A 15,621-nucleotide genomic window follows, 5' to 3' on the forward strand; every position below is an offset into this window, starting at 1 on the left:
CCCCTCTTCCAGGTCAGCTCTCTGCTGTGGCCCGGGAGTGCAGTGGAGGATGGCCCAAGTGCTTGGGCCCTGCACACGCATGGGAGACCAGGAGAAGCACCTGGCTCCTGGCTTCGGATCAGCGTGATGCGCTGGCTGCAGCGTGCCGGCCCCAGCAGCCATTGGAGGGTGAACCAACGGCAAAAGGAAGACCTTTCTCTCTGTCTCTCTCTCTCACTGTCCACTCTGTCACACACACACAAAAAGGTGCTGTTTATGTGTGACAACACCGAGACTGGCGAGCGAGCACAGATCCACACCAACAGTGGATGTGAAGCGACGGCTGACAACACGGATCCTGGGAGCAGGGTGAGCCCTGGCAGGAGAGTGCTGGTCACTGCTTCACCGTGGAGCACGCCGGGGGCAGGGCAAGGGGGGGGTCAGGGAGAACCCTCAGAGAAACAGCACACATCATGGCATCTCGTAGACACGCCAGCTGTACTCCAGGTCATTCAAAATGTTCTTATACGGACACATCAATGCATGGAAGGCCACCAAGAGACCCTACCCAGCCTCGTATGCCCAGCCCCCCATGGAGCCCGCGGGCAGCCCCAAGAGCTCCGCGCGCCCTGGCCCAGGAGTGAGGCCTGCTCCCAGCAAAGGGAAGGCAGAGAAGTGGCCCTGGGCAGGGCGCAGAGCCGCGGGAGGGGCGGAAGAGGCAGGGCAGGTGGGCGCCGCGGGAGCAAGCCCTGCTCCGGGCCCACGGGCGCTCCCCGAAGGAATGCCCAGCCAGCGCCATCAGAGCCTCGTGCGGCTTCTTACAAGACGCTTGAGCTTCTAATTTTCAAATGATGGCAATGATTTTTAAAAATTGAAAATGCAAATTAACACAACCAGCAGGGTACAGAGAACCCACAGGACAACCTGCGCAGCAGGGGGCTGAATCTTAGAGACGACCTCTGACCTCTGGGAGGCACCTTCACAGGGGCGGGGCGGGAGGGCTGTGTGCAGCAGGGAGGAAGCTCAGGACCAATGCGGCAGTCGCTCACAAATGTTAAACCCAAGATACCTGATTCTCTTGACTAATCACGCACACGGTACGGGAGGATTCACCGCGGCCAATTCTTGACAAAAACTATCAAAAATTGAGACAACCTGACTTCCACACTGCCAAGAGCGCCATCAGACCGCGGATCCTCACAGGCCAGAGGGCCGCCGGGCCCTTACACCGACAGCTGCAGGTGCACGGGCGGACGTGGAGGGGCAGCGCCGAGTTTAGGCTGACGAGCACACGTGACCGAGTTCCCCCGAGTGCTGGCCTGCACGCGTGAGGAAGACGGCAGAGGCCCCACACCTTTCTGGGACTCGTGCTTCTCCGTCTTGCCCTGGTAGTCGAAGCCCACGGCGCTCTTGTCCACACGGTCAGCCTGCACGCCGTACTTGCCGCCGAAGCCACTGGAGTAGTCTGAGGGAGACAAGAGGCGGTCAGCCTGGGCGAGGACATGGCCACCTGCCACTCCTGGCTCCGAGCACGCACACGGCGTGAAGTGCACAAGCGCCTCGCTCCCGGGGACCACGCTCCACACAGCACGACTAGAGGGCAGCCCGGAAAGGTCAGAGTCCGCAGGAGTCCACCAAGTCGGGCGCCCACACTCCGCTCACTGCACCTGGACTGCTCGGTCCTGCGGCCCGTGCCCACACACAGGCGCAGGGCAGCACGGCCTCTGAGCACACAGCAGGTGCCCGGCAGCTGGACACCTGTGCCATGCAATGCAGGCGAGCTTCACAAGCCGGGTTCTACCCCTGGGGGCGCTGGTTCCGCTCGATGGGCAGAGAGCGGACTTCTCCAGCAGTGCTGCCCAGTGGAACAGGGGAGCATCCACAGAGCGATGCAGGCAGTGCGGTGACACTGGGTGACAGCTCTGCGAGTGCCACGTGAGGGGGACATACCCGTCATCCATACCCAGACGGCCAGGAAACCCGGAGCCGCGCACCCCACCCCGCCCCCACCAGCGAGGTCCCCGGCGGCTGCTCACCTTTCTGGGAGGCATGCTTCTCAGTCTTCCCCTGGTACTCGAAGCCCACGGCAGACTGTGATGAACCCCAGGAAGAAGGGAGACACAGCTCTGTAAGGTTTCCAGTTTCGTTTTTATTCCTTCACTCTTTCATTCACTCCAAAGGAAAAATACATGGAGAGAGGCAAGCAAGCTGACAAAGACCTCTCATCCACTGGCCCACTCCCTACATGCCTGCCACAGCCAGGGCTGGGCCAGGCTGGAGCCAGGAGCCAGGAACTCAATCTGGGGCTCCCAGGTGGGTGGCAGGGGCACCTGCTGCCTCCCAGGGTGCCCACTGGCGGGAAGCTAGAATTGGGAGCAGAGCTGAGACTTGAACCCAGGCATCCCAAGCAGCAGCGTTTTTGTTTTTGTTTTTGACAGGCAGAGTGGACAGAGAGAGAGAGAGAGAGAAAGGTCCTCCTTTTCCGTTGGTTCACCCTCCAATGGCCGCTGCGGCCGGCGCACCGCGCTGATCCAAAGCCAGGAGCCAGGTGCTTCTCCTGGTCTCCCATGCAGGTGCAGGGCCCAAGCACTTGGGCCATCCTCCACTGCACTCCCGGGCCACAGCAGAGAGCTGGCCTGGAAGAGGGGCGGCCAGGACAGAATCCAGCGCCCTGACCGGGACTAGAACCCGGTGTGCCAGCGCCGCAGGCGGAGGATTAGCCTAGTGAGCCGTGGCGCCGGCCCCAAGCAGCAGCTTAATCATGACATCAGACTCCTGCCCCAGAAACACATTGCAGACGCCTCCAGAACGCTCTCTCTGAGATCTGTAGAAACACAGGCCATTGCTATTTTTTTGACCTTTGGCTCCCTAAGCCAACTGTAGGTCAAATTCAAACACGGCTGCTTTAAATTTACACACCTTACACCGGTCCACAAAGGCCGGCAGCTCCGTGGGCGGAGCTGTATGCACGGCAACCTGCCCCCCCAGCGCGTGGTCACAGGGAACGCTCAGCTACTTCCTTCGGCCACAAAACGCTGGTCTGGAACAGTTCCCCAGGCCACACACAGACTTGCTACCTTACACACTTCAACGTTAACCGGAGCAGCAGCTGCCGCCTCAGGCACAGCTCCCGGAAGCTGGGTGCCGTGGTGGGGCGCTGCGGCACAGGCCGTCTGCTCGGCCTGGCACACAGCCTCAGGAGGGCGTCCCCATTACCCCCGCGGAGGCACCGGCAAGTCCAGAGGCGTGGCAGGGCCGGAACCCAGACTGAGGGCTGCAGCTCCAGGCTTCCACAGCCACACTGCACATACACGCACGAGCGACAGGTGGGCCAGAGGGCGCCCAAGGGGCAGGAACGATCACGCAGAGGGGCTCTGACCATGGCCTGCCCCACAGCCACACTGCACATACACGCACGGGCGACAGGTGGGCCAGAGGGCGCCCAAGGGGCAGGAACAGGTCACGCAGAGGGGCTCTGACCATGGCCTGCCCCACAGCCACACTGCACATACACGCACGGGCGACAGGTGGGCCAGAGGGCGCCCACGGGGCAGGAACGATCACACAGATGGGCTCTGACCACGGCCTGCCCCACAGCCACACTGCACATACACGCACGGGCGACAGGTGGGCCAGAGGGCCCCCAAGGGGCAGGAACAGGTCACGCAGAGGGGCTCTGACCACGGCCTGCCCCACAGCCACACTGCACATACACGCACGGGCGACAGGTGGGCCAGAGGGCGCCCAAGGGGCAGGAACGATCACGCAGATGGGCTCTGACCACGGCCTGCCCCACAGCCACACTGCACATACACGCACGGGCGACAGGTGGGCCAGAGGGCGCCCAAGGGGCAGGAACGATCACGCAGATGGGCTCTGACCATGGCCTGCCCCACAGCCACACTGCACATACACGCACGGGCGACAGGTGGGCCAGAGGGCGCCCAAGGGGCAGGAACGATCACGCAGATGGGCTCTGACCATGGCCTGCCCCACAGCCACACTGCACATACACGCACGGGCGACAGGTGGGCCAGAGGGCGCCCAAGGGGCAGGAACAGGTCACGCAGATGGGCTCTGACCATGGCCTGCCCCACAGCCACACTGCACATACACGCACGGGCGACAGGTGGGCCAGAGGGCGCCCAAGGGGCAGGAACGATCACGCAGAGGGGCTCTGACCATGGCCTGCCCCACAGCCACACTGCACATACACGCACGGGCGACAGGTGGGCCAGAGGGCGCCCAAGGGGCAGGAACAGGTCACGTAGATGGGCTCTGACCATGGCCTGCCGCCCTACCTTCCTGCAAGGAGGAGGGGTGCAAATGCTCTCCCCTGCTCTCCAGTCCTGGGCCTCAGCGGGGCGCCCTCGGGCCACCTGAGCAGCGCACAGCAACCTGTGGCTCCTCTCCGCAGTCCCGGGGAGCCAGGCTGCACCTGCAAGCTACTGCGAGGGCCCGAGGGCAGACGCGCCTCGGAGAACGGCCCCTCCCCGTCCACTCACCTGATCCACTCTGTCCATCTGGACGCCAAACTTGCCTCCGAAGCCCCGGACCGAGTCGACTTGCGAGCAGTGCTTGGAAAGTTTCGACTGGTACTCGTGGCCAACGGCTGACTGAAACGAGGCCCAACACGAGGTGTTAGCCCCGCCCCAGCGCGCGGCTCAGGGGACGCGCCCCTCTGGTCGGCATGGGCGGCCGTACTGAAACACAGCCGACCGGCCCGAGTGTGCACAGCGACCGCCTGCTCGGAGCAGCCGCACACACGTCTGAGGCCGCCCCGGCACAGCTGGGCTGCTCAGTGAGCTGGCAGCCCCAGCGAGGCTGAGACCCGCAGACGGGGACACTGGTGGCACGGGTGGCCACACAGCACTCTACTAAGTGAGAGGTTTTCGTGCTGTGATGCAACAATCAGGACAAAGAAATACCGAAACTGAAACACGGACACGCGTGTTCTACTCTAGCCAGCCAGATTCCACATCCACTGGGCACACCCGCCACAGGCAGGGAGCCGGGGCCGGCACCTAAACCTGCTCACTCAGGTCAGCAACAGCCCAGCCACCGTGAGAGAGGCCGCAGGCTCAGGGACCTCCTGCGCAAGGCAGAGTGAGGACGTGCGTCCGGGGCTCCCACCACGCTCTCCGTCACGAGGCCCACAGGGCACAGCCACTGGCCAGAGCACAGCTCTCTCTGTAAGATCACCGGGCACGGACACAGCCACGTCCCTGCCCGCCCTCGGTGGTCCCGCTCAGCAACGCCCACGGATCACCCCCAGAGCCGTGGCCTGCCCTCGAGCTTGTGGGCCCCTCCTCACGGCGCAGAGTGGCCAGGGGCCTCCTGCAGACGAGACGCGCGCCGGCCCTGCACCCTCAGCCGTTCTCGGCTGCTTCCTCCACGACCCCCAGACTGCTGGGGCTGGCGTCTCCTCCAGCTCGAGCCCGCCCCGCACCTGCAGGCCCGCAGGGGCCAGGCTCTCCTGGCGAGGCAGCAGGCGTCCAGCTGTGGAGCTGGGGCACTTCCCTGCCCTGTCTCCCACACAAGCCCAGGAAACGCTTCAGGGCGCCCCGCCCAGTCACGGCCACCCCACCCCACCCCAACCACACGGCGAAGCGGCAGCAAAGGCCGCCGACAAACGCATTCCCCTGCCTGCAAAGATGTAAGAAACTTCTAGAAATATGGCCAGGGTGACAGCCTGGCGATGTTGGCGGCTCTTAAACTGAAACGGAGTCATCCCCAAACTGCCTCTGACCTCACACTGCCAGAGTTACTTTGACTTCTGGACACCAGTGCAGGGAGCACCCCGTTCTGAAACCTGAACATGTCCGTCTGGGGCCGAGGGATGCAATGGAGACAAAGGACATGGCCACCTCCACCCCCGGGACACGGGTGCTCGGCGCCCAGAGGACCGAGAGAGAGGCCCCGGCAGCCGCACAGAACCCAGAGAGCACCAGGACTGGCACAGCAAGCGTTCCTTTAACATACCACCTGGATTTTCTCCAAGGTGTGGGCGGCCCCTCTGTGTGACAAACACCTCTCTGCTCCAACTCGCTGTGGTCCTGGTGAGCTCAGGACCCGGCCTGGGGTGGCAGAGACGCTGACCTCCCCGGTTCGTTCACTGCCCTGAACACACAGGGCTCTGCCCACCTGACTCGAGAACCCACGGCTGACCCAGGTCCCGCAACGCCCCTCTCAGCGTCAGGACCTCTGCTGATGGCACAGGTGACACGTGACGCCTGCCTCTCAGGGGTGCTCCGTCAGAGCCCACCGCACCCTGCCTACACCGTGGGGGGCACAGCGAGGCACGGCTGTGATTGGCCCACATCCCTGCAGGTCAGCTCAGACCTTTTATCCGATCTGTGCACAAGGGCAGAGGTTTGAAATTACTGACCGGAACCCGACACCGCGGGCCCTTGCCCTTCCATCCAGAGACAGCAAACGTCGGTCAGGCCAGAAGCACCTCGCGCTGCTCAGACTCAGGGACTCGCCTCTAGCAAAGGCTTGCAGACTGCCACGCCTGCCTGACCGGAGGAAGCGCTGCACTGGGGAAAACCCAGCCCCCGGCCTTGGCCCTGCTGGCCCACGGCAGAGGTGGGTGCGTCCAGCCGTCGTCTGCCCGGAGTCGGAGTTCCACCAGGGCCTGTCCCGAGAGCTCGCCACAAACCTCCAAGACAGGAAGTGCTCTCCCCACAGCCTCAGCACCAACTTCACACAGGGCAGTCGGCTCCGTGAGTCACTAACGCATGACCACGTGAAGGGGTCAGCGAGACAGGGCCCGAACAAGGGGCGCACGGATTTGGTCTCGGCCCACGGTCTGGCACTGCCTGAGGGCAGCAGCGGTCAAGACGCCTCCACGCCCCCGCTGTGTCCTCCTCACCTCCCTGGCCAGCGCCTCTGCCTAGGGAAACCCTCCACAGACTCCAACCTGCTCAGCCAAGGCATCAGCGGGACACTCTGCCAACGTGTGTGGGGCCCACGTCATCGCCGTCACCCACCTTGTCCATCCGGTCTTGCTCCACGCCAAATTTCCCTCCATAGCCGTGGGAGGCTTTTGGTCCCGTTTCAAGTTCCTTCTCCTTGAGGGTCTGATGCTCTTGGAAAACATTCTCTCTCAGCTTGTGGATGCTGCAACGGGGCAGGGCGGACGCTGTCACAGGTCACCGCGCCCTGGCCTCCCGGGGAGGGAGCGAGGGACAGGACGCCACCTGCGCCTCGGTGCTCTGCACACCCCCCTCAGCGGTTCTCAGCCCAGCGAGTTCAGCGCAAGGAGGCACGGGCGGGGCTTCCGTCCGAAGACAGCCACACAAACACGGATGAAACACACACCGGCCTGGGAGCGGCGAGGGGAGGGCACTGCTCCCAAAACCCGGCAAGAACCGGGACACCAAAACCGCTCGTGCTCCACGGGCTCCCTCTCTGAATCCTGACCCATCCAAGGGCCCATGCCAGAGTCCCCTGAATTCTCAACCCCTCCCCCATGCCTGTTTTGTATTATCTACTTATTTGAGGAAGAGACAGACAGACAGACAGACCCCATCTGCTGGTCCACTCTTCAAGTGCTCACGACAGCCAGCACTGGGCCAGGATGAAGACCGGAGCCAGGAACTCCAACCAGGTTTCCCAGGTGAGCGGCCAAAGCCCACCCACTTGAGCCAGAGCCTGCGTGAGCAGGGAGCTGGGGTCAGAACGGGAGCTGGCCCCGAGCACTTCAATGATGGACACAGGCTTCCTGCCCGGGGCGAACTGGCAGGCCCAACGCCCGCCCCCAGCGTACGGCAGCCACAGGGCAGCGAAGGGCTGAGCGCCTCCGCGGGGCAGTCTGTCGCTCGCATGGCAAGCAACCCAGGGCCTGTACCAGCGCTGCCTCCAGGTGCTGTGCCAACCAGCCCAGCCCTTTGCCGGCCCCAGCTGCGTTCATGGGAGGGACCCGAGACGCCCCAGTGCAGCCTCCCCTTCTCCCCGGATGACGCACTGGATCCTTCCCACCAGAGCTACTAAAGCCAGGGCTTCCCCCGCAGCTCTGGGGTCACCGGTCGGCAGTGCTGCCTGCACCACTGGAGTGGGAGGACAAACTCCAACCGCAGTCCCTTTATCCGCACTTCCTGACGGGAAAGCGAACCCTGAGAGCTGGTGTGTTCAGCGCTGCCAAGCTGGGGACAATGACACGGTTCACTCAGCTCCCCGGCAGCAGCGTTATCACACAGCTCAGAATTCAGGTCACAGGGCCCAGCCACCGCACTCCGCAACACGCGGTGATTCCCAACAGGAGTAAGACTAAGAGGCGGGGCTAAGGTTATTCCAAGAAACCTCCCACCACGGTAACTGGGTTCCTTAATGAAGACCTGGAGGCTGAGGAGACGTCTCCAGGTTTGCACACAGGCTGCCAGCAGCTCACAGGAGCACACCCTACACAAAGTTCGTGGAAATGCACATTACATAAAAACTCTACACAGGCTTCAAGAGCAATCTACGTGGGGCCGGCGTTGTGGCAGGGTGGACTAAGCTACCACTTGCAATACCAACTTTGTGCGTTGGAAGGCCGATGCAAGTCCTGCCTGCTCCGCTCCTGATCCAGCTCCCCGCCTGGGAAAGCAGCAAATGGCCCAAGGACTTGGGTCCCCGCCATCCGCATGGGAGACCCAGCTGGAGTTCCTGGCTCCTGGCTTCAGCCTGGCCCAGCCCCAGCCACCACAGCTATCTGGGGAGCGAACCAAAGACGGAAGATCTCTCTCTGCACCCCCATCTATCATTCTGCCTTTCAAGTAACTAAGAATAAGCCTTTACAAAAACAAAATAAGGGCTGGAAACTGTGGTGCAGTGGGTAGAGCCGCCGCCTGCTGTGCTGGGATCCCATATGGGCACCGCTGCGAGTCCTGGCTGCTCTACTTCCAATCCAGCTCTCTGCTAATGGTCTGAGAAAGATGGCCCAAGTGCTTGGGACCCTGCCATCCATGTGGGAAACCCTGAAGAAGCTCCTGGCTTCAGATTGGCCCAGACCCAGCCACTGTGGCCATTCAGCGAGTGAACCAGCAGACGGAAGACCCTTCTCTCTCTCTGCCCCTCTGTAACTCTGCCTTCCAGATACATAAATAAATCTTTAAAAATAAAAAAGAATAAATCTGTTAATTCCGTTTTCAACCACCTTTTTGAAGTATCTCGTGTACAGAAATTCAACAGGAGCGTCTGCCCCGAGACCTGGGTGTGCGTGCGTCTCCAGCACCTGTCAGGGCAGCGACCCCGCCCCTGCGCCGCCCCTTCCGCCCCCACGGCCTCTTACTTGATGTGCTCCTGGTGCCCGGAGCCCTGCACGGTCTTGGCGCCCCATCGCTGCTCCTTCTCACTGACGTCGTTCTGAAAAGAAAAGGAACTCGTGACTCCTACACCCCCGACGGTGAAGCCAACCAGCCCATCCCCCGGAAAATCGCCCCGGCAGGCTGCCGAGTCCTACCACGAAATCGGGGTCTGTCTCCCAGTCGTCGGCTCCCCCGTCGTCCTGGGAAACGGGCACCGTGTGGCCTGCCGACGCCTTCCACATCTGAAAGAGCAGCACCAGGGTCACACACGCCTGCGAGACTCGCGGGGGCCGGGCGAGCCGGGGACCCCGGCCCCGCAGGCAGCAGTCAGAGCCCTGCCACCACGGGCACCGGCAGGGGCGGGCGCGGGGGAGCCGGGGAGACCCCGGCCCCGCAGGCAGCAGTCAGAGCCCTGCCACCACGGGCACCGGCAGGGGCGGGCGCGGGGGAGCCGGGGAGACCCCGGCCCCGCAGGCAGCAGTCAGAGCCCTGCCACCACGGGCACCGGCAGGGGCGGGCGCGGGGGAGCCGGGGAGACCCCGGCCCCGCAGGCAGCAGTCAGAGCCCTGCCACCACGGGCACCGGCAGGGGCGGGCGCGGGGGAGCCGGGGAGACCCCGGCCCCGCAGGCAGCAGTCAGAGCCCTGCCACCACGGGCACCGGCAGGGGCGGGCACGGGGGAGCCGGGGACCCGGCCCCGCAGGCAGCAGTCAGAGCCCTGCCACCACGGGCACCGGCAGGGGCGGGCGCGGGGGAGCCGGGGAGACCCCGGCCCCGCAGGCAGCAGTCAGAGCCCTGCCACCACGGGCACCGGCAGGGGCGGGCGCGGGGGAGCCGGGGAGACCCCGGCCCCGCAGGCAGCAGTCAGAGCCCTGCCACCACAGGCACCGGCAGCACCGCGCCTGCGGCTTCCGCTCGGGTCGGGGAGCTCGGCGGCCTCACTGTGAGGAGGTCCCTGCTCTGCAGAGGCCATGACTACAGCGCTCTGGCCTCTGGGGCGCACGGGAGTCATTCGGGGGACGTCCACGGCGCGTGTGTTTCATCCCAGTTTAAAAACCAGAGCGGCCGTTTTGATTTCCAGTCCTTCCTGAACACACGCAACGGCGGTCTCCAGCCTGCCAACTTAACCAGCAGGTGAAAAGCAAGGCTCTGACCGGCAAAGGTGAAATCTAACCTTCAGGAGACCCTGAGGAAAAACTATGAATGAAAACAGCTCACTCGGTCACCGAGGAAATGCTAACAAAACTTCACACAGCCCATGAGAAAACTGACCGACTGCCTGAACCGAGACCCAGGAAGCACAAGTGCACCAGGACACCCAGCGCCTCTGCGGCACCGGAGCGCAGCACGCAAGGCGTGGCACCAGGGAGGGAAGCCGTGCCCTGCCCCGGGGCCCCGCCCTCCACATCGCCCAGGCTCAAGCCCAAGTCCAGTGTGGGATGGGTGGTGCAATCAAGGCCTGGGGCGCTCACACTCCTGCCTCGTCACCTGGGCAGGGAACCCAGCACAGGGCGGGGCCGCAGCTACAACATCCCTGGCCAAACCTCGTTCCACTGTCCAGGTGTCCCAGAAGACGTTACGTTCCCCAGACAGGCCCGGAGGAGAAGAGAGGAACTAGATCTTAGCATGGAGAGGCGCCCCTGGCGGCCAGCCCCAGTACGCTCGCAGAGGAGGGAGACGGCTGTGGGAACTGGGGGGCCAGTCCACAGCCTCCTGTCCCACAGCACCTGACGTCCCACCCGGGGCCGCCTGCTACAGACCTCAGCCGCCCACGGTCCCGACCACCAGGGTGGTCCCTGCACGCGTCTGCGAGGCTGACTTCCCCCCCCCCCCCCGGCCTGGAGGCGGCTGTCCTCGCCAGTTATCTCACACTCCTAGGGCGCCATCTGCCCTGACCCTTCCGGAAGCTGCTTCGGCAACGGGCAGGTGGGCACGTCCCCCACCGCACACCCTCGGGCAGAACCTGCAGAGGCTGCACTGCCCGCCTGGGAGCAGGGAGAGGAGCGCCCGTCCCTCCACGCCAGAACTCTCTGCCTTCCCTCCTCGTCCGTCACAGGCAGCGACCCTGGACGTCCTTGTGGGCCAGCACAGGCCCTGCCCCGTCAGAGGGACTCCGCCCTCCCACCCAAGGAGAAAGAGCAGGAGACACGCGACACGCAAACCTTCCTTCCCGGCGGTCTACGCGCAGCGGTGCAAAGAGGGGCCGGGCAGCCGGCACGCTCCCGGCCGCAGGGGCCAGGAGACGCCGAGAGCTCTTGGCCAGAACTCTCGGGGAGCCGCCCAGGGCTAACGCGGCCGTGTGGGGCAGCAGAAGCAGGACGGTGAGCCGCGCAGCGGATGCCACCAGCGCCGCGAGGAGCGTGGCCGTGCCCGCTCCTTCCGCACGCCGACTCTGGCCTCGCCACCGCGCCTCACAACCTCGGCGGGCTTCTCTGCTTCTTCTGTTCACTGATTTTATGATGCTGCTAAAAACAAAATTCTACGCTGGGCCACTCTTTTAAATACGTAAGAAAAACACCCCTCGAAGGGATCACGACATGGCTGGGAGAAAAGCCAGCGGCACGGAGTCTCCCGGGACACGGAGTGCCCCAGACCAAGAACACACACGTGGGCGCCGCGTTCCGGGAACGAGGCTCCACAGCCCCAGACGGCGGCCCAGCCACCACCACACCACCTCTGCTTCAAGCCCACAGCCGCCTCCCCGGACGCGCACTGCTGAAGAGGGTCCCCTGTGCACCGGGAGCAAGCCCGTCACCGGCAGAGCCGCTGGCATCACACGCCGGGGACGGGGCCGGCACGCAGGGGCTCCCGACCCAACGGTTTGCTCCTCCTCTCTCCCCAGTCCCCTTCCCAAATCCTAACTTCTGCCAGTTCTGCTCGGGATACACAGCAAGTGTCTGTGAAAACCCACCGAGGGCAGCTCCCTAAGCAACCTATCACCCTCTCAGCGGTCTAAATCTTAAAAATAAAACGTGATAAGAATAATCGATTGAAAACCAAGCTTGTACACCGCTTCTGGACTGCTACCCCACACCACATCCAAACTCCCTGACCCACGGACTCAAGTTCTAAATGTGACCTCGCGTCTGGCAATGGTTTCCCAGATGGACATCAAGGATACAGGAAAGGAAAACCGACACAATGGGCGACCTAGAAACTGCTCTGGAGGACACCACGGAACAGGACCCCTGCCGGCCCCGGATGCCGGGAGCTCTCACCTCCCCGGGCAGAAAGGACAAGCTGCCCCCCGGGGAGGACATTTCTCCACAGGTACGAGCCCAGGCAGGAAAAGACGTCCAATTTCAGTGTCAGGGCAGTGCACGCCCAAGCCACAGCGAGAGGCCCCTTTACCCACGACAGTGAGCGCGGGTGAGGGTGTGGGGACACTGAAACCTTGTCACACTGCTGGCGGGAATTCCTGGAAAGGTTAGACCGCAGGACCACATGACTCAGCAAGTCCACTCCTGGCACTGCCCCAGGGAAATGGGAGCACACCCGACCGCGGAGCACAGCCAAAAATGCAGAAAACCAGCCGCATGTCCGACTGATGGATGGCCACAGCCCACGGGGGCTTGTGCACAGGAGCAATGACTCAGCAGGAAGAGGAAGGCGGCAGGGGGATGGGCGAGAGCGGGGGATGGGCGACGGCAGGGGCACGGGTGACGGCAGCGGCACAGGCGAGGGCAGGGGCACAGCTATGGCAGAGGGACGCGCAAGGGCAGGGGTACAGGCGAGGGCAGGGGCATGGCAGACGGCAGGGGCCAGCCGTGGGAGCAGACACAGGACCGTGTACCACCACGCCATTTGCATCAGACATCCAGAGGTGCCTGGCGGGGACAGCAGCCCATCAGTGGCCGCCCAGGGCCAGTTCTGGGGTTGCCGGTGGTGATAGCCGCACGACTCTGTGAGTATACCTACAAGAATCACCACCATGCACCCTTTCCGTGGGCGGATTCTACGCTGTGTGAATGGCAAGGCCATAACGAACGAACAAATAAAATACTGTCCCCCAAAAAGAAAGCGCCTCTCTCCAGCACCACCAACGGTGCAGTGCACGGACAGGAAGTAACCTGGCCCCGTGTAAGCAGAGAAAAACAGCACCAGAGAGGAGCAACTTCGAGGAAGCCCCGGATCGGGCTTCCCCCGACCTCACCAGCTCAGCACAGCGGGAGCCACGCAGAGCCACGCTCCACACGCTCTTCCTGCAAGGAGACCCTGCCCCCCCCACGCCTGGCCCCAGCAGCAGGACGGGGACAGCAGCGCCAGGGCTCAGCCCCCCCCCAGGACAGCCGACTGAAGCAACACAAGGCAGGAACCAGCCCTCAGGGGGTAGGCACACACCCAGGCTCCCAGGTCCTGAGCACCCACCGCTCTCACTGCCACTCAAAGTCTTAAGTGCTCCGAATTCAAGTCCATCAAAATGCCTCGATTACGTCAGCCATCACAGAGGCAGAACTGCCAGGAGGCTGGGGGCCCGTAACAAGAATCTCTGTGGGGCCGGCGCTGTGGCCTAGCGGGTAAAGCTGCTGCCTGCAGTGCCGGCATCCCGTACGGGTGCAGGTTCGAGTCCCAGCGGCTCCACTTCCAGTCCAGCTCTCTGCTGTGGCCTAGGAAAGCAGTGGAGGATGGCCCAGTGCTTGGGCCCCTGCACCCACATGGGAGACCAAGAGGAAGCTGCTGGCTTCAGACTGGCACAGCTCTGGACGTTGTAGCCATTTGGGGAGTGAAGCAGCGGATGGAAGACCTCTCTCTCTCTCTGCCTTTCAAATAAATAAAATAAATCTTAAAAAATAAAATAAAATAAAAGGCCAGCGCCATGGCTCACTAGGCTAATCCTCCACCTGCGGCGCCGGCATACCGGGTTCTAGTCCCGGTCGGGGCACCGGATTCTGTCCCGGTTGCCCCTCTTCCAGCCCAGCTCTCTGCTGTGGCCAGGGAGGGCAGTGGAGGATGGCCCAAGTGCTTGGGCCCTGCACCCCATGGGAGACCAGGAGGAAGCTCCTGGCTCCTGGCTTCGGATCGGTGCAGCGCCGGCCGTGGCGGCCATTTGGGGGGTGAACCAGCAGAAGGAAGACCTTTCTCTCTCTCTCTCTAATCTGCCTGTCAAAAAAAGTCTGTGAGCCCCAGCTCCATGCTGACCTACCTCTGCCTTCCCAAGTCCTGGAGGATCTGGCAAATACTCCTCCAGCCAGGACCGACTCCCGGCTCTGGGGCCGGTGACTCACACAGGGGCGGGACCGCCTGCCCCCACTGCCCTGGCGACAGGGCTGGGGTCCGCAGCCCCGCGGAGCCGGTCAGGCCTCCAGGAAGCCCCGTCCGGCCAGGTCCAAACCAAGCCCGGAAGGGCGTGGGCACCCTCCCGCCGGCTGCAGCCCCAGGAGCCCCGGGCCCCTCACCGCGACCCCCTGCGGGCCACAGCCCCCACGGCGCCCTTCTGGACACCTGCAGCAGGCCCGGGGCGCCGCACCTCACTGACCCGGCCCGTGGGGCTGCAAACCCCACGCAGGCCCCGGAGCGCCGCAAGTCTGCACCTGCGCCCACGACAGCCGACCCCCGGCCCCAGGACCCGAGACCCCTCCTCTCGGGCCTACGCCCCCTCGCCCTGTGCCCTCGGGCCGCCGCCCGCCCATGCCCTCAGGCCACGACCCTCCCCCCCCCCCCAGCCGGGCCCTCTCCCTCCCCGCCCCCCGCCCCCCGGAGCCGGGCCCTCTCCCTCCCCGCCCCCCGCCCCCCGGAGCCGGGCCCTCTCCCTCCCCGCCCCCCGCCCCCCGGAGCCGGGCCCTCTCCGACCCCCAACCCGGCCACGGACCCCCGGCCCCGCCCGCCCTCCCCCGCGCCGAAACCACAGGCGGAAGAGCGGCGAGACCGCGGCTTCCTTCCCGTTTCGGGGCGCCGTCGCCCCGGGGCCGCGGCTCAGGGACGGGCCTCGTGCCCGGGGCAGCCGCCGCGCGCCCTCACCGCCTCCGGGGTCCGCGCGGCCCTGGCTCCCTCCGCGCCCGCCGCTCCCAGCGCCGCGACCCACTTCCGGTTCCGCGGGGGCGGGGCCGCATCCGGGTCCGCGCGAGGCCACGCCCCGCCCCGCGCCGAGCGGGCCCGGGGCTGCAGCGGGGCGGCGGGGCGGTGCTGGGGTGCGGGCGCCCCGCCGCGGGTGTCAGAGGCCCCGGCCCGGGGGAGGAGCCCCTTCCCCCCGCCTAGCGCGGACCCAGCCGTGTGCCGGGCCGTCCTCGCGGCCCCCGGGACAGACGCGGGGCCCCCAGCCTGCAGGGGAGGCGGGCGCCAGCCACGGACGTGCAGTCGGGGGTGCCGGGGGCTCTGTGCGGGAAAGCAGGGCCTGAGCCCCCCTGGGATGGCTT

At 64.7% G+C, this 15,621-nt stretch overlaps 1 protein-coding gene across 2 annotated transcripts in view; it reads right to left on the bottom strand.

Moving 5' to 3' along the window:
- The window catches only part of CTTN (cortactin), a 30,527-nt gene extending 15,233 nt beyond the window's left edge, over positions 1-15,294 (bottom strand). The window contains exons 1-7 of one of the 2 annotated variants that reach the window (XM_062195680.1): positions 15,227-15,294; positions 9,425-9,511; positions 9,254-9,327; positions 6,972-7,101; positions 4,485-4,595; positions 2,016-2,070; positions 1,334-1,444 (exon numbers count right to left, since the gene is read on the bottom strand). In XM_062195680.1, coding sequence (XP_062051664.1) covers positions 1,334-1,444; positions 2,016-2,070; positions 4,485-4,595; positions 6,972-7,101; positions 9,254-9,327; positions 9,425-9,511 — 568 coding nt within the window. In that variant the 5' untranslated portion in view covers positions 15,227-15,294. Of the gene's footprint in view, positions 1-1,333; positions 1,445-2,015; positions 2,071-4,484; positions 4,596-6,971; positions 7,102-9,253; positions 9,328-9,424; positions 9,512-15,226 lie in introns of those variants that run through there. The other variant, XM_062195681.1, reaches the window with a different exon arrangement.
- Positions 15,295-15,621: the final 327 nt, after the last annotated feature.

This window comes from Lepus europaeus, chromosome 7 (genome assembly GCF_033115175.1).
Source record: "Lepus europaeus isolate LE1 chromosome 7, mLepTim1.pri, whole genome shotgun sequence".
Classification (NCBI taxonomy): Eukaryota; Metazoa; Chordata; class Mammalia; order Lagomorpha; family Leporidae; genus Lepus; species Lepus europaeus.